The 25,540-nt window shown below is 47.8% G+C and overlaps 1 protein-coding gene and 1 non-coding gene across 2 annotated transcripts in view; both read left to right on the top strand.

The window, feature by feature from the left end:
* Positions 1 to 15,619, top strand: part of ADAR (adenosine deaminase RNA specific) — a 29,226-nt gene extending 13,607 nt beyond the window's left edge. Inside the window, exons 2-15 of the mRNA XM_063946844.1 lie at positions 4,647 to 5,893; positions 8,759 to 8,942; positions 9,247 to 9,377; positions 9,863 to 9,998; positions 10,836 to 11,050; positions 11,744 to 11,897; positions 12,003 to 12,174; positions 12,255 to 12,348; positions 12,560 to 12,676; positions 12,954 to 13,087; positions 13,268 to 13,450; positions 13,723 to 13,835; positions 13,932 to 14,056; positions 14,310 to 15,619. Coding sequence (XP_063802914.1) covers positions 5,205 to 5,893; positions 8,759 to 8,942; positions 9,247 to 9,377; positions 9,863 to 9,998; positions 10,836 to 11,050; positions 11,744 to 11,897; positions 12,003 to 12,174; positions 12,255 to 12,348; positions 12,560 to 12,676; positions 12,954 to 13,087; positions 13,268 to 13,450; positions 13,723 to 13,835; positions 13,932 to 14,056; positions 14,310 to 14,547 — 2,685 coding nt within the window. The 5' untranslated portion in view covers positions 4,647 to 5,204 and the 3' untranslated portion in view covers positions 14,548 to 15,619. The remainder of the gene's footprint in view (positions 1 to 4,646; positions 5,894 to 8,758; positions 8,943 to 9,246; positions 9,378 to 9,862; positions 9,999 to 10,835; positions 11,051 to 11,743; positions 11,898 to 12,002; positions 12,175 to 12,254; positions 12,349 to 12,559; positions 12,677 to 12,953; positions 13,088 to 13,267; positions 13,451 to 13,722; positions 13,836 to 13,931; positions 14,057 to 14,309) is intronic.
* An 8,528-nt stretch (positions 15,620 to 24,147) lies between these two features.
* On the top strand, positions 24,148 to 24,268 carry LOC134981605 (U5 spliceosomal RNA). The gene has a single exon (XR_010190724.1). It is a non-coding gene; the product is annotated as a U5 spliceosomal RNA (small nuclear RNA).
* Positions 24,269 to 25,540: the final 1,272 nt, after the last annotated feature.

Here is a 25,540-nt window from a genome sequence, read left to right as displayed (position 1 = left end):
CAGGCTGGTGCTGTGTGGGGGGGATGATGGGAAAGTAGTGTTATACAGGCTGGTGCTGTGTGGGGGGGATGATGGGGAAGTAGTGTTATACAGGCTGGTGCTGTGTGTGGGGGGGGATAATGGTAAAGTAGTGTTATACAGGCTGGTACTGTGTGGGGGGGATGATGGGAAAGTAGTGTTATACAGGCTGGTGCTGTGTGTGGGGGGGATGATGGGAAAGTAGTGTTATACAGGCTGGTGCTGTGTGTGTGGGGGGGGATGATGGGAAAGTAGTGTTATACAGGCTGGTGCTGTGTGTGTGTGTTTGGGGGGGGTGATGGGGAAGTAGTGTTATACAGGCTGGTGCTGTGTGTGGGGGGGGGGGATGATGTGGAAGTAGTGTTATACAGGCTGGTGCTGTGTGTGGGGGGGATGATGGGAAAGTAGTGTTATACAGGCTGGTGCTGTGTGGGGGGATGATGGGAAAGTAGTGTTATACAGGCTGGTGCTGTGTGTGTGTGTGGGGGGGGGGGGGGGGTAATGGTGAAGTAGTGTTATACAGGCTGGTACTGTGTGGGGGGGATGATGGGAAAGTAGTGTTATACAGGCTGGTGCTCTGTGGGGATGATGGGAAAGTAGTGTTACACAGGCTGGTGCTGTGTGGGGGGGGGGGGGGGATGATAGGAAAGTTGTGTTATACAGGCTGGTTGCTGTGTGGGGGGAATGATGGGAAAGTAGTGTTATACAGGCTGGTGCTGTGTGTGGGGGGGATGATGGGAAAGTAGTGTTATACAGGCTGGTGCTGTGTGTGGGGGATGATGGGAAAGTAGTGTTATACAGGCTGGTGCTGTGTGTGGGGGGGATGATGGGAAAGTAGTGTTATACAGGCTGGTGCTGTATGGGGGGATGATGGGGAAGTAGTGTTATACAGGCTGGTGCTCTGTGTGGGGATGATGGGAAAGTAGTGTTATACAGGGTGGTGCTGTGTGTGTGGGGATGATGGGAAAGTAGTGTTATACAGGCTGGTGCTGTATGTGGGGGGGATGATGGGAAAGTAGTGTTATACAAGCTGGTGCTGTGTGTGTGGGGGGGGGGGTGATGGGGAAGTAGTGTTATACAAGCTGGTGCTGTGTGGGGGGGAAGATGGGAAAGTAGTTATACAGGCTGGTGCTGTGTGTGTGTGGGGGGGGGGGTGATGGGGAAGTAGTGTTATACAGGCTGGTGCTGTGTGGGGGGGATGATGGGGAAGTAGTGTTATACAGGCTGGTGCTGTGTGGGGGGGATAATGGTAAAGTAGTGTTATACAGGCTGGTACTGTGTGGGGGGGATGATGGGAAAGTAGTGTTATACAGGCTGGTGCTGTGTGTGGGGGGGATGATGGGAAAGTAGTGTTATACAGGCTGGTGCTGTGTGTGGGGGGATGATGGGAAAGTAGTTATACAGGCCGGTGCTGTGTGTGGGGGGGATGATGGGAAAGTAGTGTTATACAGGCTGGTGCTGTGTGTGTGGGGGGGATGATGGGAAAGTAGTGTTATACAGGCTGGTGGTGTGGGGGGGGGATGATGGGAAAGTAGTGTTATACAGGCTGGTGCTGTATGGGGGGGATGATGGGGAAGTAGTGTTATACAGGCTGGTGCTCTATGTGGGGATGATGGGAAAGTAGTGTTACACAGGCTGGTGCTGTGTGTGGGGGGATGATGGGAAAGTAGTGTTATACAGGCTGGTGCTGTGTGTGTGGGGGATGATGGGAAAGTAGTGTTATACAGGCTGGTGCTGTGTGGGGGGATGATGGGGAAGTAGTGTTATACAGGCTGGTGCTCTGTGTGGGGATGATGGGGGAGTAGTGTTATACAGGCTTGTGCAGGGTGGGGGGGGGGTGATGGGACAGTAGTGTTATACAGGCTGGTGCTGTGTGTGGGGGGATGATGGGAAAGTAGTGTTATACAGGCTGGTGCTGTGTGTATGTGGGGGGGATGATGGGGAAGTAGTGTTATACAGGCTGGTGCTGTGTGTGTGGGGGGGGGGTAATGGTAAAGTAGTGTTATACAGGCTGGTACTGTGTGGGGGGGATGATGGGAAAGTAGTGTTATACAGGCTGGTGCTGTGTGTGGGGATGATGGGAAAGTAGTGTTATACAGGCTGGTGCTGTGTGGGGGGGATGATGGGAAAGTTATACAGGCTGGTGCTCTGTGTGGGGATGATGGGGGAGTAGTGTTATACAGGCTGGTGCTGTGTGTGGGGGGGATGATGGGAAAGTAGTGTTATACAGGCTGGTGCTGTGTGTGTGGGGGATGATGGGAAAGTAGTGTTATACAGGCTGGTGCTGTGTGGGGGGATGATGGGGAAGTAGTGTTACACAGGCTGGTGCTGTGTGTGGGGGGATGATGGGAAAGTAGTGTTATACAGGCTGGTGCTGTGTGTGGGGGATGATGGGAAAGTAGTGTTATACAGGCTGGTGCTGTGTGGGGGGATGATGGGGAAGTAGTGTTATACAGGCTGGTGCTCTGTGTGGGGATGATGGGGGAGTAGTGTTATACAGGCTTGTGCAGGGTGGGGGGGGGGTGATGGGACAGTAGTGTTATACAGGCTGGTGCTGTGTGTGTGGGGGATGATGGGAAAGTAGTGTTATACAGGCTGGTGCTGTGTGTGGGGGGTATGATGGGAAAGTAGTGTTATACAGGCTGGTGCTGTGTGGGGGGTGGGGATGATGGGAAAGTAGTGTTATACAGGCTGGTGCTGTGTGGGGGGGATGATGGGAAAGTAGTGTTATACAGGCTGGTGCTGTATGGGGGGGATGATGGGGAAGTAGTGTTATACAGGCTGGTGCTCTGTGTGGGGATGATGGGAAAGTAGTGTTACACAGGCTGGTGCTGTGTGTGGGGGGATGATGGGAAAGTAGTGTTATACAGGCTGGTGCTGTGTGTGGGGGGGATGATGGGAAAGTAGTGTTATACAGGCTGGTGCTGTGTGTGGGGGGGATGATGGGAAAGTAGTGTTATACAGGCTGGTGCTGTGTGTGTGGGGGATGATGGGAAAGTAGTGTTATACAGGCTGGTACTGTGTGGGGGGGATGATGGGGAAGTAGTGTTATACAGGCTGGTGCTGTGGGGGGGGGGGTAATGGTAAAGTAGTGTTATACAGGCTGGTACTGTGTGGGGGGGATGATAGGAAAGTAGTGTTATACAGGCTGGTGCTGTGTGGGGGGGGATGATGGGAAAGTAGTGTTATACAGGCTGGTGCTGTGTGGGGGGGATGATGGGGAAGTAGTGTTATACAGGCTGGTGCTGTGTGTGGGGATGATGGGGAAGTAGTGTTATACAGGCTGGTGCTGTGTGTGGGGGGGATGATGGGAAAGTAGTGTTATACAGGTTGGTGCTGTGTGGGGGGATGATGGGAAAGTAGTGTTATACAGGCTGGTGCTGTGTGTGGGGGGATGATGGGAAAGTAGTGTTATACAGGCTGGTGCTGTGTGTGGGGGGATGATGGGGAAGTAGTGTTATACAGGCAGGTGCTGTGTGGGGGGGATGATGGGGAAGTAGTGTTATACAGGCTGGTGCGGTGTGGGGGGGATGATGGGGAAGTAGTGTTATACAGGCTGGTGCTGTGTGTGGGGGGATGATGGGGAAGTAGTGTTATACAGGCTTGTGCAGGGTGGGGGGGATGATGGGGAAGTAGTGTTATACAGGCTGGTGCTGTGTGTGTGGGGGGGATGATGGGAAAGTAGTGTTATACAGGCTGGTGCTGTGTGTGTGGGGGGGGGGATGATGGGAAAGTAGTGTTATACAGGCTGGTGCTGTGTGGGGGGGGGATGATGGGGAAGTAGTGTTATACAGGCTGGTGCTGTGTGGGGGGGGGTGATGGGGAAGTAGTGTTATACAGGCTGGTGCTGTGTGGGGGGGATGATGGGGAAGTAGTGTTATACAGGCTGGTGCTGTGTGGGGGGGATGATGGGGAAGTAGTGTTATACAGGCTGGTGCTCTGTGTGGGGATGATGGGAAAGTAGTGTTATACAGGCTGGTGCTGTGTGTGGGGGGGGTGATGGGGAAGTAGTGTTATACAGGCTGGTGCTGTGTGGGGGATGATGGGGAAGTAGTGTTATACAGGCTGGTGCTGTGTGGGGGGGATGATGGGGAAGTAGTGTTATACAGGCTGGTGCTCTGTGTGGGGATGATGGGAAAGTAGTGTTACACAGGCTGGTGCAGGGTGGGGGTGATGGGAAAGTGTTGTACAGTAAGTGTGCACTGACCAAGTGTTACTTTGAGCCCAGCGCACACAATATTGTCACTTCCCGTGCTGCCCTGCGAGCGCCTTTGTTTTATCCTTCTAGCACCTGTTTAATTTTGAGCTGGGCACAACTGTTAGCACTGCCAGCGGGATCCTGGTTCCCCTGCACACCTATTGGGGTACTTTGTGGGATTAGTTGGTTTTGTGGTGTCGTAGGGATGGTCCTGGTGCTTGGACTGTATACACTCTGTTCACTTTGTCTTCTCTTCTTGGCAGGGCCCTTCCTCTGTTGTATGAGTGGAGAGTGCGGCTGCTCCCTCGCTGTCACTTTGGCAATGAATAAAGGATCATACAGAGGGCGAAATGCTAATCCAGTGAATGAAAGCCGTAGCTTCAACCATATCCCTAATTCTGCTTCTCTCCCCTACCCTTTCCTTCCACAGGATCAGCAGGACTGGAAACCAGCGCAGAGATCATTTGTGTTGAACAGTCCGCCTGGATTTTCCTCCTTTCAAGACCGCAATCCTCCACCTTGGCACGTCTTCAATCACAGACACCCTCCCCCTCAGAGGTGCCCTCCAGCACAAAAGTACCCTCCACCGTCCACTTCTCGTCCTCGCCCCCCTCCTGTCCACCCTTCAGATAGGGAGACTTGTGGCCTGTCGGAGAGATTCCATCGGCTTTCTGTGTCGCACGAGTCTCTAGAAGAAAAGCTGTTACGGAAATTCAGAGAACTCCGGGAAAAGGAGTTTTATACTGCAAAAGGTTTAGCCAATTTTTTTGTTTTAGAGAAAAAACACATCAATAGTGTTCTATACAGATTAGAGAGAAATAACCTAGTGCATAAAGAAAACGGTACTCCACCGAAGTGGCGGCTCTTGGTTAACGGTCTTCAACATCTACGAAGTCCATCCTCTGGTAGAGCATCGCAACAGGCACCCTCGCGGGCTAAGGCGGAGGAGTTATCCCCTAACTTGGAGGCCGTCTGGTCAGCTGACATCATGGCAGATACAAAGGAAAAGCTCTGTGAATACTTATACCAATCTCCGGAGTCCACATCAGCCGCCATCCGGAAGAACATAGGACTGACCAGGATGAACGAGGTCAATCAGCTCCTCAGCGCTATGGAGAAACAGGGAGATATTTGCCGGCAAGGGAACCCTCCGAAATTTTCCCTCACTGACAAGAAGCGGGAGAGAATGTTTATCAAGAAAAGAGCAGCAGAGATTCATGAAGATGAGAAAGTGGATATCGCAGGCCAACCCGAGGAGGATGAGGAGGTGGCATCTGTGGAGAATGGCCAGCAGGTGGCGGCGGTGGATGGTAGCAGTGCAGCACCCATTGAAGTACCTGAAGTTCTCAATATCGACATGCCCTCTGATGAGCCACCAAGGAAACGCATTAAAGACACGTCATTCGATGACTATGAGAATGGCAAATGGGCCGTCGATGAGGTCCCTGATGCCTTAAACATGATAGCAGGGAATGACTTCCTTGGAGGAGAAATGGACAATGAGTCTGTGCCGGTACCACAATACTGTGAACCACTTAAACAATGCCCCCAACTGGAGAAGCTTCAGGCCTGTCTGGCAAAGAACCCGGTGAGCGGCCTCCTGGAGTTCACCAATTACTTCTCTCTGAAATGTGACTTTGTTCTACTTGACCAGAGCGGACCATCTCATGACCCAAGGTAAGTCCAGTCCTAAACACCACCACTAGGACTCCCATGCATCCTCCGGGGGTCATCTTTTTCTCATACAAGTGCACACTAGGTCAGCCTGACTGTAGCACACTCCTCATATTCTGTATTGCCAGATGCATGTCATTCGCAGAGGAGTCCTGCGGTGTTAGGAGCTTCAGAGTAGTGGCCAGAAATGGAGCAGATGTTCCAAGCTTGGCTCTCCTAGGGGCTGATTCTGAGATGGGAGCAAAACGACAAAGTATCTGTGCACCTGGGTAACACTGTGCTGCAGGGAGGCAGATGTAACAGGTGCAGAGAGGTAGATGTGTGAGGGGCGTGTCCTAGCTCAGAGCCAGTAACTGTGCACCTGGGTGACACTGTGCTGTAGGGGGCAGATGTAACAGGTGCAGAAAGAGGTAGATGTGGGAGGGGCGTGTCCTAGCTCAGAGCCAGTAACTGAGCACCTGGGTAACACTGTGCTGCACTGCAGGGAGGCAGATGTAACCGGTGCAGAGAGGTAAATGTGGGAGGGGCGTGTCCTAGCTCAGAGCCAATAACTGAGCACCTGGGTAACCCCGTGCTGCGCTGCAGGCGGCAGATGTAACAGGTGCAGAGTGAGATTGATGTGGGAGGGGCGTGTCCTAGCTCAGATCCAGTTACTCAGCACCTGGGTAACACCGTGCTGCACTGCAGGGGGCAGATGTAACAGGTGCAGAGTGAGATTGATGTGGGAGGGGTGTGTCCTAGCTCAGAGCCAGTAACTGAGCACCTGGGTAACACCGTACTGCAGGGGGGCAGATGTAACAGGTGCAGAGAGATAGATGTGGGAGGGTTGTGTCCTAGCTCATAGCCAGTAACTGAGCACCTCGGTAACACCGTACTGTACTGCAGGGGACAGATGTAACAGGTGCAGAGAGATAGATGTGGGAGGGGTGTGTCCTAGCTCAGAGCCAGTAACTGAGCACCTGGGTAACACCGTACTGTACTGCAGGGGACAGATGTAACAGGTGCAGAGAAATAGATGTGGGAGGGGTGTGTCCTAGCTCAGAGCCAGTAACTGAGCACCTGGGTAACACCGTACTGCAGGGGGGCAGATGTAACAGGTGCAGAGAGATAGATGTGGGAGGGTTGTGTCCTAGCTCAGAGCCAGTAACTGAGCACCTGGGTAACACTGTGCTGCACTGCAGGGGGCAGATGTAACAGGTGCAGAGTGAGATAGATGTGGGAGGGGTGTGTCCTAGCTCAGACAGTAACTGAGCACCTGGGTAACACCGTGCTGCACTGCAGGGGAGGCAGATGTAACAGGTGCAGAGTGAGATAGATGTGGGAGGGGTGTGTCCTAGCTCAGAGCCAGTAACTGAGCACCTGGGTAACACCGTACTGCAGGGGAGGCAGATGTAACAGGTGCAGAGTGAGATTGATGTGGGAGGGGTGTCCTAGCTCAGCTCTACATTGCAGTGTAAGAATACATGTGGGCTACATGCAGAAGCAGCCAGTATTTACTAGAGAGGAGCGGGTTCGGATTTACCCGAACCTCCTTATTGGTTCACGGATGTCACGTGTTTTGGTTAGCAAATAAGAAAAATCCAGAAAAAAAAAACCTTGCGATAATTCTGGCGTTAAGAACCGAGTAAATCGGAACCCGCTCATCTCTATTTACGCTGCATGCAGACAATAGATGATGTGCCCCCTTGTATTGCAGCAGGGTCTGTCAGGGGCACAGTTACTTATTGCTTTGTTCCGTACTCAGCCCGCTAAATGTTCTTCACTACTGTAACCAGGTGTAACCTAAATCTGCGCTACCTTTTATTTACAAAGTACCTGGTTTTTAGAGAACAGAAGATCCACTAATGTCATTTATGAATTGGAATACAGATGATATACTGGCAGTCGACATACCGACGGGTTATATTCCCACTCGGATGGTAGCGTGAACCCACCACCCGAGTGGAAATATGGGGTTGCAGTCGGGATTCTGTCGCCGGCATTTAGCCACCTGTCTGGATTCTGGCGTTGGGATCCTGAGGGGCGGAGCCCCGACAGGCGGTATAGTAACAGCATACCTATGTATTATAAAAGAAGAAATCTACTGCATATCAAACATCAAAGGCAGCCTAATCTTATATCTGTACCAGGTGTATACGTATAGTCTCACATAGGAGGCGGTCATACCTGTACTACTTATATACCACTGAGTACCAGGTGTATACATATAGTCTCAGATAGGAGGCCGGTCATACCTGTACTACTTATATACCACGGAGTACCAGGTGTATACATATAGTCTCAGATAGGAGGCCGGTCATACCTGTACTACTTATATACCACTGAGTACCAGGTGTATACATATAGTCTCAGATAGGAGGCGGTCATACCTGTACTACTTATATACCACTGAGTACCAGGTGTATACATATAGTCTCAGATAGGAGGCCGGTCATACCTGTACTACTTATAAAGGAGTGATTGTAATAGAGGTGATATTATGGGTACACGCTCCCTGCTCTGCCTCGGGATCTGGGATTGAGGAGACTCTGGCTGTGTTTGCAGCGCATTGAAGACGTCTGAGAAACAGATGCAGTTCCGAAGCAGAGCAGAATAAATGTAGAACGATGACTTTTTAGGAAATGCAATGTTTTGAAGGCGTCCCATTTACTGATAAGTATAAATGATCTCTATTGCCCCTTCCTGACTTTACAGGGTGTTCTATCTAGAGGTTGTGGTCCACTCTTATAATGGTGTAACGCCCTTCGTTATAATAAGCCTAAACATGCTGGCGTGTCGCGGCCGTTGTACACCGTTTCGTACAGGTGACTTTGTTAGTGAGTCTGTAAAAGGCTCCTGCTCACCGCCCTTTTTCTCTTTGTTACACAGGTTTAAGATCCAGGCGGTGATCGACGGCCGACCTTTCCCGGAAGCTGAAGCTAGCAGCAAGAAAACTGCCAAGAAGGAGGCTGCTGCGCTTGCCATGCGCATCCTGCTGCGCGAGGCACAAGGTGGAACAGAAGAGGAGGTCCTGGCGGAGCAGTCTGCCATTCAGGAGATACAGGAGGAAGTGGTAGGGGGCTTGTTTCTCCGTCACGATATTGGTGCAGTCACAGATGTTGTAGCCTCCAGCTGTGGCTTCTGCAGTTTCGTGCTTATTAATTCATTTGAAATTGTTCTTAGCGGAGCACTGGGCTGGCCAGTGGAGGTTCTGTGGCATGGCTAGAAGGGACAGCTGACCCCTGATTGGATGACTTTCTGTCCAATCACTAGAGAGCCTGCCCTTCTTACCCTCGCACCTCCAGTGCCACTAGAGCTGTCAGTTTGAAATATGAACGTTAATGTCTTGTGTCAATCGCTGATTCCTTTCTCTGCAGAAGTCTGTACCACAGCCAGCGCTGACTATGGGTAAAAATCCAATCAGCATCTTGATGGAGCACAGCCAGAAATCTGGCAACATGTGTATATTCCAGCTGGTGAGCCAGGAGGGTCCCCCGCATGACCCCAAGTAAGTGTCTTCTCTGGATTGTCCCCACTTCCCATACGTCAGATTGTTAGCTTTCAGCCTTTGTTTAGGGGGTGTGAAGGGGTCTGAGGCATCGCTAAGCCAGTTAGGTTCTTAGAAATGGGTCCCGGACCATGTTAGTTACACTTCTCACTCCGAGTTGCGATGCCACAGTCACAACTGCCACTGCGTACTCTGCTCCAGTACGTCTGTCTGTGGTATAAATGAGTGTTGGGCTGGAGGATTTTCTAATGTAGATTATTTGTAACACTCTGAGCTGAAGCATTGGACCAATATGGCAGAATAGCTGCCTGTATTGTACATAAGCGGCTGTGTTTTAGAATAAAAGATGGCGCTGGGGGAGGACTGGGCTTCGGCGTAGATCTGACACAAGGTTAGTGATCTGCTGAATGGGCTCCTATTAGGGCCATACTCCCAGCTATGACTTCAGTCTTCCTGTAAATGTCACTTTTCTCTGTTTAATACAGGTTCACCTACATGGTGAAGATTGGCGATCAGACTTTCCCGGCCGTAGTAGCCAATAGCAAAAAGGTTGCCAAGCAGCTGGCGGCTGAGGCCGCAGTGAAGCAGCTGATCAGCGACAGCTCGTTATTCCTAGACCAGGTAAAAGCAATCCCGATCTATTGTACATAAAGGAGAATCACAGATCAAAATGGGGAACAAATCTGCAAAGATTCAGTGTTCTAATAACAGTATAAACAGGGTGGCAGCGCAGACGCTGAAGGCAAAGCTCTCCAATAGTGTAGGGTAAGTAAGATGAGCACACAAGTGATGAATACAGGAGGAAACTTGGGATAACAATTACAGTAGGCGAAACTATGGGGGGGGGGGGGGGGAATAAGCGGATGAATAATGGGCAGGGGGACGATATGGGGGAAAGGGGGAACTAAACAGATCGGGTCACACTCGGGGGCACACAATGTAGAGGCATCTGAGTAATGCATCCAACATTTGGGATACTCGGGGCAGAATGAACAGGGCTGGTAGGGAAGGGATAGGCTGTAGAATCCAGGTAGGGAGCGCGTCAGGGCCCGAGCTGTGGGTTCAGATACCTTCATTATTGAATAAAAATACTAAAATATCAAAAATTGGTCTGCTCTTACCATTCCAAAATTAGGGGAATGGGGGAAGTTCCCACCAGAGTTCCAATGTGTTCAGGTATAATATTGTGCAAATTGTAAATGTATTGGGTGGTGTGAAAGCAAGAAGGGAATAGGGGGGGGGTGTAATGTGGGTCTGCAATCTGGTATATTTCCCGAAACTGTTGGTGGAAGTGAAGTCCACCTCGGTCACATGTCACCAATTGCTGCAATCCCTTATATCTTACTGGTATAAAAGGTGGAACAAATCCCCCATTTATGTGTTGTAAGCGCTATCGTTAACTCCTTTGTGTGGGACATTGTTTCTTTGCAGCAGTATAACTATCTATTCTTGGTTCAGGCTGATCCGGTTTCTGAAGCCCCAGTCATGGAGTTTCCCTCTGTCCCAGAACTCTCGGTGGACGACATTAAGACGGCCCAGACGTCCAGCGTTGGGGATTTCATCAAATATCTCAACGCCAACCCCGTCAGCGGCCTCCTGGAGTACTCCCGTGCCAAGGGGTTTGCGGCAGAGTTTAAGATGGTCAACCAGACCGGTCCTCCGCATGATCCCAAGTAAGTAGCCACTTTGTCCTTTCTTGTGCTGGCTTTGTCTGATCAGGTCCTCAAGCTGTTGCGGTCTTGGCAGACGCTAGTGTTTCTTTCTAGCCAGCGTACAGGATTTGCCAATCACCGTGACTTAGGGATTTAACGCAACACCAAATCTGTGTGGAATGATGAGTAAATACGTGACTTGGATAGGACATTGACAACGTTGTGTCCCCACGTCCGGCTTCACTCACACTCCGCTACGGCTCTGCATCCACTGTTTTCTGTTCTCACTTTCCAACTTTATCCATATTCTTGTGATCCCAAATCTATCACACCCCTAGCGTCAGTCTGGTCCCACATTACATGTGCCACTCACTATGCATTTCTTGGGTCTTTAAAACCAGTCGCAGCCCCTGTTCCCTAACTTGGCGGATATGGGAACGTAGGTGAGGGTATGCTGGCAAGATAAATGGGCCTCTATAAATGATTGTATAAATGACGTTTTGCCATGTGGTATTCCATTTCATATCTCATCAGCGACAGTCTTTCTCGAACTTGGAAAGCTGCTGACTCTCCAGTCTGTATAATACGGAGGAGACAAATCTACACAGTGTTAAAGTGCCAGCTCCCAGTTACTGCCTACAATCTCCCCATTGTAACTGCGCTCCAGTGTCCCCTAGTGGATGAAGGAGAAATAAATTTGTGCGTCTCTTGCAGATTTGTGTTCCAAGCAAAAGTTGGGGGTCGCTGGTTCCCCCCAGTTACAGCATCCAATAAGAAACAGGCGAAGGCAGAGGCTGCGGATGCTGCCCTGAGAGTCCTGATTGGGGAGGCAGAGAAAGCTATACGAGAGGGGGACACTGTGACGGAGGTGAGACCCCATTAATCTCTCAGTAATGCATTGTGTTGCTTTGTAGCGACGGTAGAGTAAGGTTAAGTAACGGGCGCACTCACAAGGTCCTTCCTTCCCTCACAGCTCCCGGTGTTCGGCAGCACTTTCCATGACCAGATCGCCATGCTTAGCCACCAGAAATTCAACAGTCTTACGGCCAGAATTCAGAGCAGCCTACTGGGAAGGAAAATCCTGGCCGCCATCATCATGAAGCAAAACGGCACGGAGCTGGGCAAAGTGGTCAGCATTGGCACTGGTGAGCACCGCCCTCTGCACTGAGGTTCCTGTGGAGTGGGGGCCGGTATAAAGACCTTTTCTGACTGTCTTATCTTCCAGGGAATCGCTGCGTTAAGGGTGAGGAATTAAGCCTGCGAGGGGAGACTGTTAATGATTGCCATGCAGAGGTCATATCCCGGAGAGGGTTCATAAGGTGAGTTCACCTAGGACAGTGGGAGTGTTGTGTTGTGTGCCTGAGGATCTGTGCCCATGAGCTTGGTAAGACCAGCATTGGCCAACGAGCCCTTTTCAGCCCTGTTACACTACAGGTGGAAGTAGTGGTTTCCTGGTTCTTCATGACTGATCCCCTGTCTGATCTTTCGGGTCACAGCCATAAAGTGTGTGGAATTTGTTTGTCCCTGCAGATTTCTGTATGATCAGCTGATGAGGTTCAACCCGGACTCCCCAGAGGACAGCATATTTGAGGAATCCGAAGACCTGCTTAGGGTTAAACCAGCAGTGACCTTTCACCTCTACATCAGGTTAGGATTTATGGGGCTGCAGCTACAACCGCATCTTCCTGGCTATGTGTAGTGTGCCATATTAACACTGCTATAGCTGCACTCTTGGGTCTACTTTGACCAGCTGAAAATGGCAGGAGATTATCATTAACCACCTGCATCTGGATAGAAATTAGCTTTGTGAATAATGCCGTATAGGGGTAGGGTCCGATTGTGTTGGCTTTCATCGTGTATATAATCCATGTATTGTCAGGCAACTGTCTTTCTCTTTGAGTTGTAACTGTCTGTCTGCTTGCAGTACCGCTCCCTGTGGAGATGGGGCGCTGTTTGACAAGTCCTGCAGTGATCAGCCCTGCGAGGAGGGAGACAAGACCCATTATCCCCTGTTTGAGAACCCGAAGCAGGGAAAGCTGCGGACCAAAGTGGAAAACGGTATTTATATATTGCTGTGTATGGCTAGTTGTGGATATTGCAGAACTTAACATATATGGTAGAAATATCTGCGTTACTAATGCAATGGGAAATTAGCGGACTAGCGCTGCTGCTAGACTAATCTGTGGGGGCGGTTAGCGTCACCTCCACGATTTACCATGTTCTGTGTTCTCTGCGCAGGTGAAGGGACCATTCCTGTGGAGTCCAGTGATATTGTCCCCACGTGGGATGGAATACAGCACGGAGAGAGACTCCGCACCATGTCTTGCAGCGATAAGATCCTGCGCTGGAATGTTCTGGGCCTCCAGGGTGCGGCGCTGTCGCATTTCATCGAGCCGGTGTACCTCAACTCTGTCACTCTTGGTATGTAGCCAGAAGTACACGTTGCACCAGAGTGCCAGAACACACTTTAATTTTCAGTTGCCGTAATTACTGCTAATGGGTTTATCATCACTGAGATGCAGCTGGACAATACATGCTTCTCATTAAGTGGGGTACACTTGCATCTTTGATGCTTTCTGTAGCTCCATGTCCTACAAAGGTGTCTCCGTTCCACCTACTTGAATAATAGCGTTGTCCTTGGTCTCTACCCCCTGTGGAGTATCTCTAATGTCCGCTATCTGTGTATGTTCCAGGCTACCTGTTCAGTAAGGGCCATCTGACGCGGGCTATCTGCTGCCGCATGTCCAGGGATGGTGAAGCATTCCAGCAACAGTTACCAGAACTCTATATAGTCAACCACCCGGAGGTAAGGGGTCTACTCATCTTATTACTTGGCCCATGTTCACCTTGTCCTAACCGCTGCATCACGTTCAGGTCATACTTACCTCTCACTTCTTTACAGGTCGGACGGGTCAGCGTCTATGACTCGTACCGGCAGACGGGAAAAACAAAGGAGTCCAGCGTGAATTGGTGTTCTGCTGATGATGAAGTGGAGGTGCTGGATGGGACAAAGGGGAAAGTGGAAGGGTAAGAACCCTCAGGAGCCCCTTTTTTCCTGGATATTATAAGTGCATCTTGCATAGAAGTTTTTTTTACCAATCAAGGGAAGTCCATTTTAAGCATGGTTCTGGTAGTCCTGTTCTTAGCGCTTAGGCTCTCTCCCCCCCCCCCTTTTTTGAGATTATTGTAGTATAACGTGTTTCTCCACATGACTATTTTTCTATGGGGGTTTACAGACATGAGGTCATATAGGCTGAAATATTTCTGTTTTGTTATTTAGGGGCAGACTGGAAGTCTCTCGTGTCTCGAAGCTCCACATGTTCGTTTTATTCCAAAAACTCTGCACAATGCGTGGGCGCCAGGAACTCCTGCAGTGCACCTCCTACAGCGATATAAAAGCGGCAGCCACCACCTACAGGCAGGCCAAAGGACTGTTCATGAAAGCTCTGCAGGAGATGGGCTACGGGAGCTGGATCAGCAAGCCGCAAGAAGAGAAGAGCTTTAACCTCACAATATAATGACTTTCCCAGCATTTGTATGTGTATGTCTGCACTGAGAGGGGGAGGGGGGGGGGGTTAGTGTTGGTCAATGCCAGCGTGATTCTGCCAGGCACCTCCAGAAAACCAGCGTCACAGCTGACCGCTTCTCTGCTCTTGTTTTTGGATGAGTTATCGGTTTTTAGTCTCAAATGTAAAGCGCGTGGCCACTCATCTGGTAGTATTGTGTATCTGTGATATTTTTTTTTCTTTTTAACCAGGTCTCTGCTTTTCATTTTCAAATATTTATGGATCTGGAATATCAATTTGTTAAAAAAATAAAATTGCTGGCCTGAGTGCATGAAGCAGGGTCATGTATGTACTTCTCAAGTTTAGCGCAATGATCTGGACACAGGATCCACACTCTTGAGAGTTCCCAGCATTCAGTGCTGCGCTTTGTTCGTATGAACACCTGATGTTAGTAGTAAAACAAAGCAGTGGTGGCTGGTTTCTGAAGGTTTTCCTTCTGCCGCGCGTTTGTGCGATCACCTGCTGGTTTTTCTGTGAGGCTCTTGGCAGATCCTGGTTGTAGAATGTAATGCAGCAGAATTAATTTGATTTTAGGGTTGAGGATACAATTTCTTTTATATAGTTTTTGCGTTCTGTGTCTGTAACCCATCTGTTTGCCAGCACTCGCCATACTTCTCCTGTAAATACGTTTTTAAAATCTTAGACAATGGTTGGAAATTTACAATTTCCTGCTGTGTTTTTTTGTTTTAAAAAAATATATATCATTCCATATTTCAAATCTAGAATTTAGTTGTGTCCACTGAGAATTGGAAAGAATTTTTTTTTTTTAAATTGACAGCTGTCACAGTGCTACACATATAAATTCTTACCGGATCGTAGACATTGGCGCGCATGATTACTTTCATTTTCATATGTTCTAGCGTTCCTCCTAAGGTCATTGTTGGGCTTTCATTGAATTGGCCCATGGTTAAATCTCTACGGTGGTGTAAGACAAACTGCGCTGTGTCTGATCTTCGTACGATGTCTACTGTTGAGTAGTGATATATATACGTTTAAGTGACACAATAAAAGAATCTTACATCTGGTTATGTTCCTAGGTTTCATTGATGAAATTCAGCACAATGCCATCTGCACCTACTACTAAGTTCTGGAGCGGGGCACTTTCTAATAGAATGTATGGGATATTCTATCCTCCCAGAGTCTCAACCCTAATGCAGGAAACTTTCTTCTGCTCCCACCAGCACTACCACTTTCCTGAGTGTGGGAACTGAAGGGGGTGGGGCTTGTTTAGCGCATGTACTGATGGGGGAAACACAGTAGGTGGTGGTCCTTGCCTTTTGCCAATTGCGGGCAGCGATAAAAGAGGTCTCTGCACTCTGCCAGAGCTGCCCCCAAAGTTGTCAGCGAACCAATATTCTTGAGGATGCAGCTCATCCGTTCTCTAGTGACTGCATTCTTAGTGATGTGACTGGGCAGGTTGCTTTCTCAGAAGGCACTGGCTCCTAGCAACCAGATAGGCTGCCCTTTCAGTGATGTCACTGTTTCCTTGGTTCATCTTACAAAGATGTCTGCCTACACTTAAAAACTTCAGGCATTACTTGTGTGCTGAGTGTAGGACTAACATTACTGCATCACATAACATTTAGGTATATATTCAATAAGTACCTGATTCTGTCCGACAAGCATTGTCTGAAAGGATCAGACAATGACCTATTCAATATGCTCCCAACTCAGACTGTCTGATTTTGCCGCTGCTCCTCCTCACCGGCTGGGCGTCCACATCTTCCGTGCTGCTGCCCCCGGTGCTGCAGCACTGCTCTTCCTCCCTGGCCCAGAGCAGCTGGCCATCAGATAGCGGCGCCAGGTGGGGGAGCTGAAGGGGAGGGTAGCTGACTGCCGCAGCTGGCGGTGGGGGGAGGCGCTGCCAGAAGTAAGGAGCCTGGCCGGGGGGACGTCCTGCTCTATACGATTTTTTTTTTTTTTTTTTTTAATGTCTGATTGAGATTGTCAGAAAGGGGGCCAAAACCTGTCTGGTTTGGCCTTGTTTCCGACAAAAGCACACGGATCGGTGCCTATTCCGCCGATCCATGTGTTTTCCGACAAGTCAGGAATTATCCAACTTGTCGGAAAAATAGGATTTTGGTACTTACCAGGTAAATCCTTTTCTTTGAATCCATAGGGGGCACTGGAGTACTCTTGGGATATGGACGGGCGTAGCCGAACAAAGGCACTGAATATTCAAATTTAGGACTCTCCCCCCTCCATATCCCCGAGTACCTCAGTGTACTTTGTCAGTGTTTTTTACTGAGCGAACAGGATATAGAGAGGTTGACAATGGAGAATACCTATAACATAACGGACAACAACAAAGTTGACCCATAACCTTATTGTCAACTAAACAGTTGACACCATAACATAACGGACAACAACAATGTTGACCCATAACCTTACTGTCAACTAAACAGTTGACACCATAACCGATAGAACTTTATAATTTGAACCAATCGGTGAAAATGTGTTATTATAAGCTCCTCTGAGCTTAATATTAATCAAGTAAACTTGTTACCCTAAGCTCCCTTGAGCTTAAAACAACCCAGGTAAAACTGCTCTGGGTGGGCGTCCAGTGCCCCCTATGGATTCAAAGAAAAGGATTTACCTGGTAAGTACCAAAATCCTATTTTCTTTATCATCCACTAGGGGTCACTGGAGTACTCTTGGGACGTACCAAAGCTTCCCTCGTGGGCGGGAGAGCTGTTTGATACTTGTAACAGTAGGCAGCCCAAAGCTATATGCTGATGGCGCCACCATTCATAACGTGCACAAACGTGGTGCACTAAAGGCTATGTAGCCGCGTCGTAGACGCTCCACGACCCGCTGGGTCTGACATTCCCACAGAACCTGTGGGATGAGCTATTACTAACATAGGCGATTGTAACTTAGCCTTAAAGTAAGCCTGACTTGTAGTCATTATTATTATCCAACTGGAATAATGTCTGCTGAGAAACTGGCTAACCCCAGTTGGCAGTATCATAGAGAACCAACAACGTATTCATATCACGTACTGTAGACGTTCGGGACATATATAAACGCGTAATGCGTGTACCACATTCAGAATTCTAGAATGTGCTGTCCACACAAAAACCACTAATGGTATATTGATGTGAAGAATACGAAAGCGAATTCGTCCTGAGAAAACTGAAATACGGTGGCTTGGAATACAAGGCACCCAAATATGAAAACAAAAACCCTTTTCGAAGCCAAGGCTAGAAGCCAAGGCTATAAGAAAAAAAAGTGAGAAACTTAATTCCCATTTGTTGAAAAGGTCCAAAATATGAAAACTGTAAGAAATCTGAACCCCACCTCAAGTCGCCTGGCGCTGTAGGTGGGATAAATAGAGTCTGAACTTTGATGACACCTTGTAGAAATGTGTGTACAGACGCAAATCGATGCAACCGTCTTTGAATATAAGTTTACCACACCGATACCTGCACTCCTAGTGTAGATCAACGCAGTTTTCCATCCCACCCCGTTTAACAGAATACGGGTAACGTGAAGGATGATGTTGTAAACTTCCGAGGTTTACAACCTATGTAAGCACACGAAATTTTGTAATAATGAGCTGCCTTAAGCGGCTTACAAGTTAACATGGTTGGTATAACCGATACTGTAATGCTCTATTTCTTAAGAGGGCGGTCTGAACCCTCACCCCGTCAACCGCAAGTGCGGTACATAGATAATAGGTACATAGGTAACTATGGGTAAAAGAACGTTCCCTGATGTAACAGTTTGAACGTATTATGAGCGGGCCAAGATCGTGTGCAAGTATTCCTTGGAAATTCGAGAAGCAAGCTTTTCCGAAACCCTTGAGATACCACCAGTATGACTGTGACGAACTGTCTTATGATCCGTTTTAGCAACGGAGAGAGCAGCGGAAACTGGTGGGGCCAGATACACGATGCTGAATGACCACACGAATGTGAGAAACTCCACCGCCACTGCCCTTGTGATCTGTCGTTCTGTACACATACTGAGCGTTTGTAATTGTGGCGAAATGCCATCATGTATACCTGAGGGTAACCCCTTGTGTGGACTCACATATGAAACACCTCTGGATTTAATGTCCAGTTTTCAGGATCCAAATCCTGACGGGTGAGATCATCTGTCTAAGAGATGTCCACTCACGGAATGATCTCTTGACATTTTCACATAATGGTGTTCTGAGCCATTGAGGATTTGAGTTACCTGCCGCATTGCCATGCGGCTTCTTGGTTCTCCTGGTTGTTGTGTTATACAACTGCCGTTGCCTTGTCTGACTGTTCCTGGTTAGACTGAAAGCGAAGCATGTATTGCATTGTAAAATGCACGTAGTTCCAGGACCTTTTGCACATAGTTCCAGGACCCTTATTGACAGCAATCTGTCGTGATTTTGGAACCTTTGTCGCTGATATTATTTAACTACAACTCCTGAACCTCTGCGACTCTAGTCCAGAGTATATACCCCCTCGCCCCTCTGTGGGACACGCAAGTGAAGGGCGGCGAACTAAATCGCTTCGAAACACATCATTATTCTTAACAGGTGAATACACCAATGTACCGCTAGTGTGCGTGTTTTGCACTAATTACTAGCTGTACATTTGTCCTTGCTGGTGTAGTAGGTAAAAGTCTTTGATTTACCGTATTTATAATCTTACCTAAGAATTAACATCATTTAGACGGAATTAGATGCGATTATTTTTGAACTTGATCTGCTACCTCAGTCTATTTTAGTAACGCAAGTTAGAGGAACTTTGTTGAGACAGAGTCCTTATGAGCAGATCATCTAATATAAAGAAAACTCTGTTGAGACAGAGTTCTTATGTGAGATGAGCTATCATCACCAACATCACTTTGGTAAATACCCGAGGCGATAAGAAACAGTAGACCTGACATGGTTAATGTTGTGGCGATTAGCAAACGCTAGAACCTGTGATAAACCAACCAGAATGGATATGGCTGCAATATGCAAATACTAACCGCAGAAAATCCATTTCCCACTGCAGTAAGTGACTTGTGTTTGGTTTTGCTCAAACAGAGAGAAATAAGTCACTCTGACTCTGTTGGTGTACCACTGCCTGTTATAAAGACAGCTGAAAAGCAGCAGAGACTAAATGGCAACATGCCAAACTGTTCGACAGAGGCAGTTTCGCCCTTTAATCTGTAAATAGCTGAGACAACCCTGAGTTGAAGTTTTGAAACCTCGCAAATGTAACATGTAAACACGCGGTTCCACAATTGGAAAAGAGGTCATCAAACCACTGGCTTGCTGACTGTAGCGTCTTGTTTACAAGGCGTGACTGTTTTGTACCACCGCTTATAAGGGATAAAACGCCGTTTGCATTTTGATACTGGATGCGTAATGAGTGTATCAAATTTAGGAGCAAACAAGCTCTGGCCTTGTCGCGCTTAACTAGCGACGATGAAAGTAACCGGCGTTAGCAGAAGCTTTACAGATATACTCTGTAGCTTATTTTAACAGCGATCGTCATTGTTTATACATAGATTATAGTAACCCAAATGTATCCTGGGTTTTTATAAAGTTTGACAGACACGCATTTACCAATAGCGGTCAAAAACCCCCGCACTATCTGATTGCTAGACTAATGTTCCCTTCTCACACGTTTTAAATTATAATACCAGTAAAATAAACAGTCTGGTACCCAAAGGGACTTTGGCCGTTTTGGAAAGACTGTCTTTTGTTAGAGCTGACGGATTCACTTCCGAGACACCGTTACCGCTCTTTTAATTTGAATTGCCAACGTAAGCCTTTAAAATTATTTCTAGTCTGCACTAGAGCCTTGCTCGCTATGTAGACCGACACCACAATAGGCAACAGACAGACACTTGTGTGTAATATCTATATATGTTATTGTTGAACATATTAAACTGATGGTTGTTTCTCTCTACTGAAACTTTAGTAAAAAACAAAAGATTTATTCGATGTGAAGAGAAACTAGAGTTGTGAAAAGCAGTTCACATGGGCATATGAAACCCGAACCAAATTCCTACTAACCCCCCTGCGCCTCTGGTGGCTTAGAGATGTAGGGCAGGAATGTTCTAGAATTATGTAGAAATACAGATTACATGGCTAACTTATGTAAAACCTGAACCAAAAATTCCCACCAACACCCCTGCGCCTCCTTGTGGAGTAGAGGTGTATGGCTGGAATGTTCTGGAATTATAAACTGGAAAAACAGCAATGATTAAAATGGCCGTTATGCCATGCTTTCACAGAAAATCACAGTACCGGTTACCTGCTGCAGTGTTAGTATAGGCTTAATAGCCTATTATACAGTTAATATAGGCTTAATAGCCTATTATACAGTGATAACACAGGTGTAGGATACAGTAAAATACATGCATTTAATTAGCCTCCATTAATATGAACACTGCCTGCAGTGACTGTTATTATCTTGCAGCCTTAACAGAAAATAACAGAAAACATGGTTAAACCTGCAATAGGTTAAGCCACTGATAGCCTATTGCCAGCCAAAGCCTCATATATATATATATATATATATATATATATATATATATATATATATAATATATATATATATATATAATGTGCTTAAACATATAATCACAGTCCATACTGATATTATACCCAGTCTCCCTGCCAGCAAAAAGCTTCATTATATATTATATATATAAAATGTGCTGAAACATCAGTTTTATACTGATGTTATAGGCCATTACACTGTTGAAAACGCTGCCTATTGTTAACCCATGCAGCCTTTGCTGCTGCTATGGGCATTACTCCCCCTCCCCCCTCCTGCAGCTGCGCTGCTTGTGAGGTAATGTTACCTGCAGCGTACGGGGAGCGGGTGCAGGGAGAGTAGGAGAGCGCTGAGTATAGCGCCGGGGAGCCGTCCGGAAGAGCGGGCGGCGCCTTCCTACTCCGGTTAGCGGCGTGCGGTGTCCTTACTGGAAGAGCGGCCGGCGTCTGTGAGTGACGTGCGGCCGCTCTGTTAGCACACGGAGTCTCGGCGGGGCCTCTTCCTCCCTGTAGTGGTGCCGGGCAATCAGCGCTGTGAGAGCGGCCGGCGTCTGAGTGACGTGCGGCCGCTCTGCGCGTAGCAGGACCCCTTCAGCGGCGGGGTGAGGGGTCCACACCAAAGCACGGCGAGCCAACTCACTGCTGGGCTTCCGACAGACGGGATGCTGCTGTCTGCATCCCGTCTGCCAATAACACATACTGATTGCATATAAAACTCAAGTTGCAGCACACCTTTCTCTGGGACTTACTTGGTTACAGTATCACCTTCCCCCACAGCAGGGCGGCAGCGTGAGCTGACTGCCCTGACCCCACCATACCTTGTGCTGCTGTAAGCTCTGTCCATGTGACGGCTTTCATCCTGGCTGTGACGGGCTTCTGTCTGTAAGCTCCGTTTCAGCTGTAGTTTCTTCCAGCTCTTTGTCTCATCCTGGCTGTGACGGAGCTTCTTTCTGTAAGCTCTGTTCAGCTTGCAGGAGACAGTGGCTGCCTGTGGCTGTGAGGGTGCTCTTTGTGAGGACCGACACGCCATGCGCTGTCTTATAGCGCCTGTGGCTGTGAGGGTGCTCTTTGTGAGGACCGACACGCCATACGCTGCCTTGCAGCGGCACCATCCCGGACCCATGTTTTTCCAGAAACTGGGACGGGAAGTGTAAAAATTAAAAATAAAAATAAAAATTAATAAAATCTTCTGAAAAATGCCGATGTTCATGCTGTGAGCACCGAAAAAACACTGACAAAGTACACTGAGGTACTCGGGGATATGGAGGGGGGAGAGTCCTAAATTTGAATATTCAGTGCCTTTGTTCGGCTACGCCCGTCCATATCCCAAGAGTACTCCAGTGACCCCTAGTGGATGATAAAGAAAGTGCCCTCTTTGAATAGGTCGGAACACCTTCCGACAACTATTGAATACGGCCCTTTAGTCTTTGTGGTTAGATGGGGGAAATATAATTAGCCAGTATTCTATCAAATCAGGATTTTGGTACTTACCGATAAATCCCTTTCTTTTTCATCCACTAGGGGTCACTGGAGTACTCTTGGGATATGGGCGGCGTAGCAGAACAAAGGCACTGAATATTTAAATTTAGAACTCTCCACCCCTCCATATCCCTAGAGTACCTCAGTGTACGAACCCAGTGTTTTTTCTGTGCTCAAAGCACTAACATCGGCTTGTGGGATTCCCACACTTGGATGGAAGATTTATTAATTTTTCATTTTGATTTTTTTTTTAATTTTTAATTTTACACTTAGCACATCCCTTCCCAGTTTCTGGAAAAACATGGGTCCGGGATGGTGCCGCTGCAAGGCAGCGCATGGCGTGTCGGTCCTCACAAAGAGCACCCTCACAGCCACAGGCAGCCCACTGTCTCCTGCAACAGCTGGACGGAGCTTACAGAAAGAAGCCCCGTCACAGCCAGGAAGAAATGATCAAAGAGCTGGACGGAGCTTACATAAAGAAGCCCCGTCACAGCCAGCAAGAAGTTATCAAAGACGAGCTGGACGGAGCTTACAGAAGAAGCCCCGTCACAGCCAGGAACAAGCTGGACGGAGCTTACAGAAAGAAGCCCCGTCGCAGCCAGGAACAAGATGACTTGAAAGCTGGACGGAGCTTACACAGAGAAGCCCCGTCGCAGCCTTGAATAGGAGGAAGGTAAGCTGGGGAACGGGGCGGTCAGCGCAGGCTGCCGCCCCGCTAGGTGGGTCACAGTGAATGCCGCTTCCACGCACCGCCCGCCACAGCGCCCAGCCGCTACGTCTGAGACTCGCTCCAGACGGCAGCGCTACGTCCGCCCGTCCCAGCCGCTCCGTCCGGCCGACAACATCCACCCGCAGACGCTCACTAACAGCGTTAACAGGGTGACAACCGGGCCGCTGCTCCGTCCGACCGCCCAGCACCGCAGATGCCAGCCTCCCTGCAAGCCTTCCCGGCTGTTCCTGAGAAGACACAGTGTTACAGGGGGGAAGGGGGGCGGTGGAATCGGGCGACTCACTGCTGAAAGGGTATGTAAAATACATATATAAACAGCAGTTAGATATGCAGCCAGAGGTGACAGTAAATAATGCAGACATGTATTATAACCTGTCCTGTGATATAATAGGCTATTGAGCCTATATTAATGTATGTGATTATCACTGTATAATAGGCTATTGAGCCTATATATTAATATCTGTAATTATCAAATAGGCTATTGAGCCTATATTAATGCTGTATAATAGCCTATTGAGCATATATATATATTAATGTCTGTAATTATCATAGGCTATTGAGCCTATATATAAATATATATATATATATATATATATATATATATATATTTATTCATAGAGCATGTGTTGTACCCATACTGTGATTATACTGTATAAGAGGCTATATTAACACTGAACAATTGTAACTTGTTCTGTGATTATCAGGGTCAGCATGGCAAAGGGGCCATTTTAACATGCTTCCTGTTTTTCCAGTTTGTAATTCTGGAACATTCCTGCCCTACATCTCTAAGCCACCAGAGGCGCAGGGGTGTTAATGGGAATTTGGTTCGGGTTTCACATGCCCATGTGAATTGCTTTTCACATAAAGAATACTCTGGTTTCTCTTCAGATCGAATAAAGCTTTCGCTTTTTACTACAGATTTCCGTTGAGAGAAACAACCATGAGTTTCATATAAATATGCTTTTCAGCAATAAAATATATATATGATAACTTCAATAAGTCGTGCAAGTGTCTGTCCGTTGAATATTGTGGTGTCTGTCTGCATAGCGAGTAAGGCTCTAGCGCAGACTAAAAAATTGCATTGGCAATTCAAATTAAAAGAGCGGTAACGGAGTCTCGGAAGTTACTCCACCAGCACTAACGAAGGACAGTCTTTCCAAAGGGCCAATTTCCCTTTGGGTACCAGGGTGTTTATTTAACTGGTCTTATAATTTAATGCACGATTCTATGTCAAATCTCACACCGATAACTACGAGTGAGAAGGGTACATTAGTCCAGCACTCAGATAGTGCGGCCCAGTGAGTCAATGTCTACGTTTTTACAGAGACTAAGTAGACTCTAACCACTATTTAATCGTTTCCAAAATGACGCGATCCGCCATTGGTAAATGCGTCTGTGTCAAACATTCTAAAGACCCAAGATATATTTGGGTCACTAGACTATGTATGGAAACAATAAACTGTTAAAAGAAGCTGCAGAGTATATCTGTAAAGCTTCTGCTAACGCCGGTTACTTCGATTCTCACTTTTCATCGTCGCTAGTTTAAGCGCGACAAGGCCAGAGCTTGTTTGGTCCTAAATTTGATATTCAGCCATTACCGCATCCAGTATCAAAACGGAAATACTTGTGCTGGCGTTTAATCCCTTTAGACTTCAGTTTTTCAAGGCGGTGGTACAAAACAGTCACGCCTTGTAACGACAGGACGCTACAGTCAGCAAGCCAGTGGCTTGATGACCTCTTAGGCCATCTCCATTTTCCAATGTGGAAGCGCGTCTTTACACGTTACATTTGCGGGGTTTCCAGACATCAACTCATGGATGTCTCAGCTATTTACAGATTAAAGGATAAGACTGCCTCTGTCGAACGGTTTGGCAGGTTGCCATTTAGTCTCTGCTAGTTTTCAGCTGTCTTTATAACCAGGCAGTAGTACACCAACAGAGTCAGGGTTACTTATTCCCCTCTGTTTGGGGTAACAAAACCAGACAGCTCCGTCGCAGTCTCAATAAGCAAGTCACTTAATGCAGTTTGAAAATGGATTTTCTGCGGTTAGTATTTGCATATTGGAGCCACAAAATTGCATAATTTCACTTGATCTTCACAATGCGTATTTACCCATTCCGGTTTGGTCATCACAGGTTCTAGCGTTTGCAAAACGCCACAACCATTAACCATTTCAGGTCTACCATTTGGCTTCTTGTCAACGCCTCGGGTATTTACCAAAGTGATGTTGGTGATGATGGCTCATCTCAGAGACCTGCCAG

Source organism: Pseudophryne corroboree, chromosome 12, assembly GCF_028390025.1.
Source record: "Pseudophryne corroboree isolate aPseCor3 chromosome 12, aPseCor3.hap2, whole genome shotgun sequence".
NCBI classification, from domain to species: domain Eukaryota; kingdom Metazoa; phylum Chordata; class Amphibia; order Anura; family Myobatrachidae; genus Pseudophryne; species Pseudophryne corroboree.
This window is presented reverse-complemented; position numbering and strand designations above follow the sequence as displayed.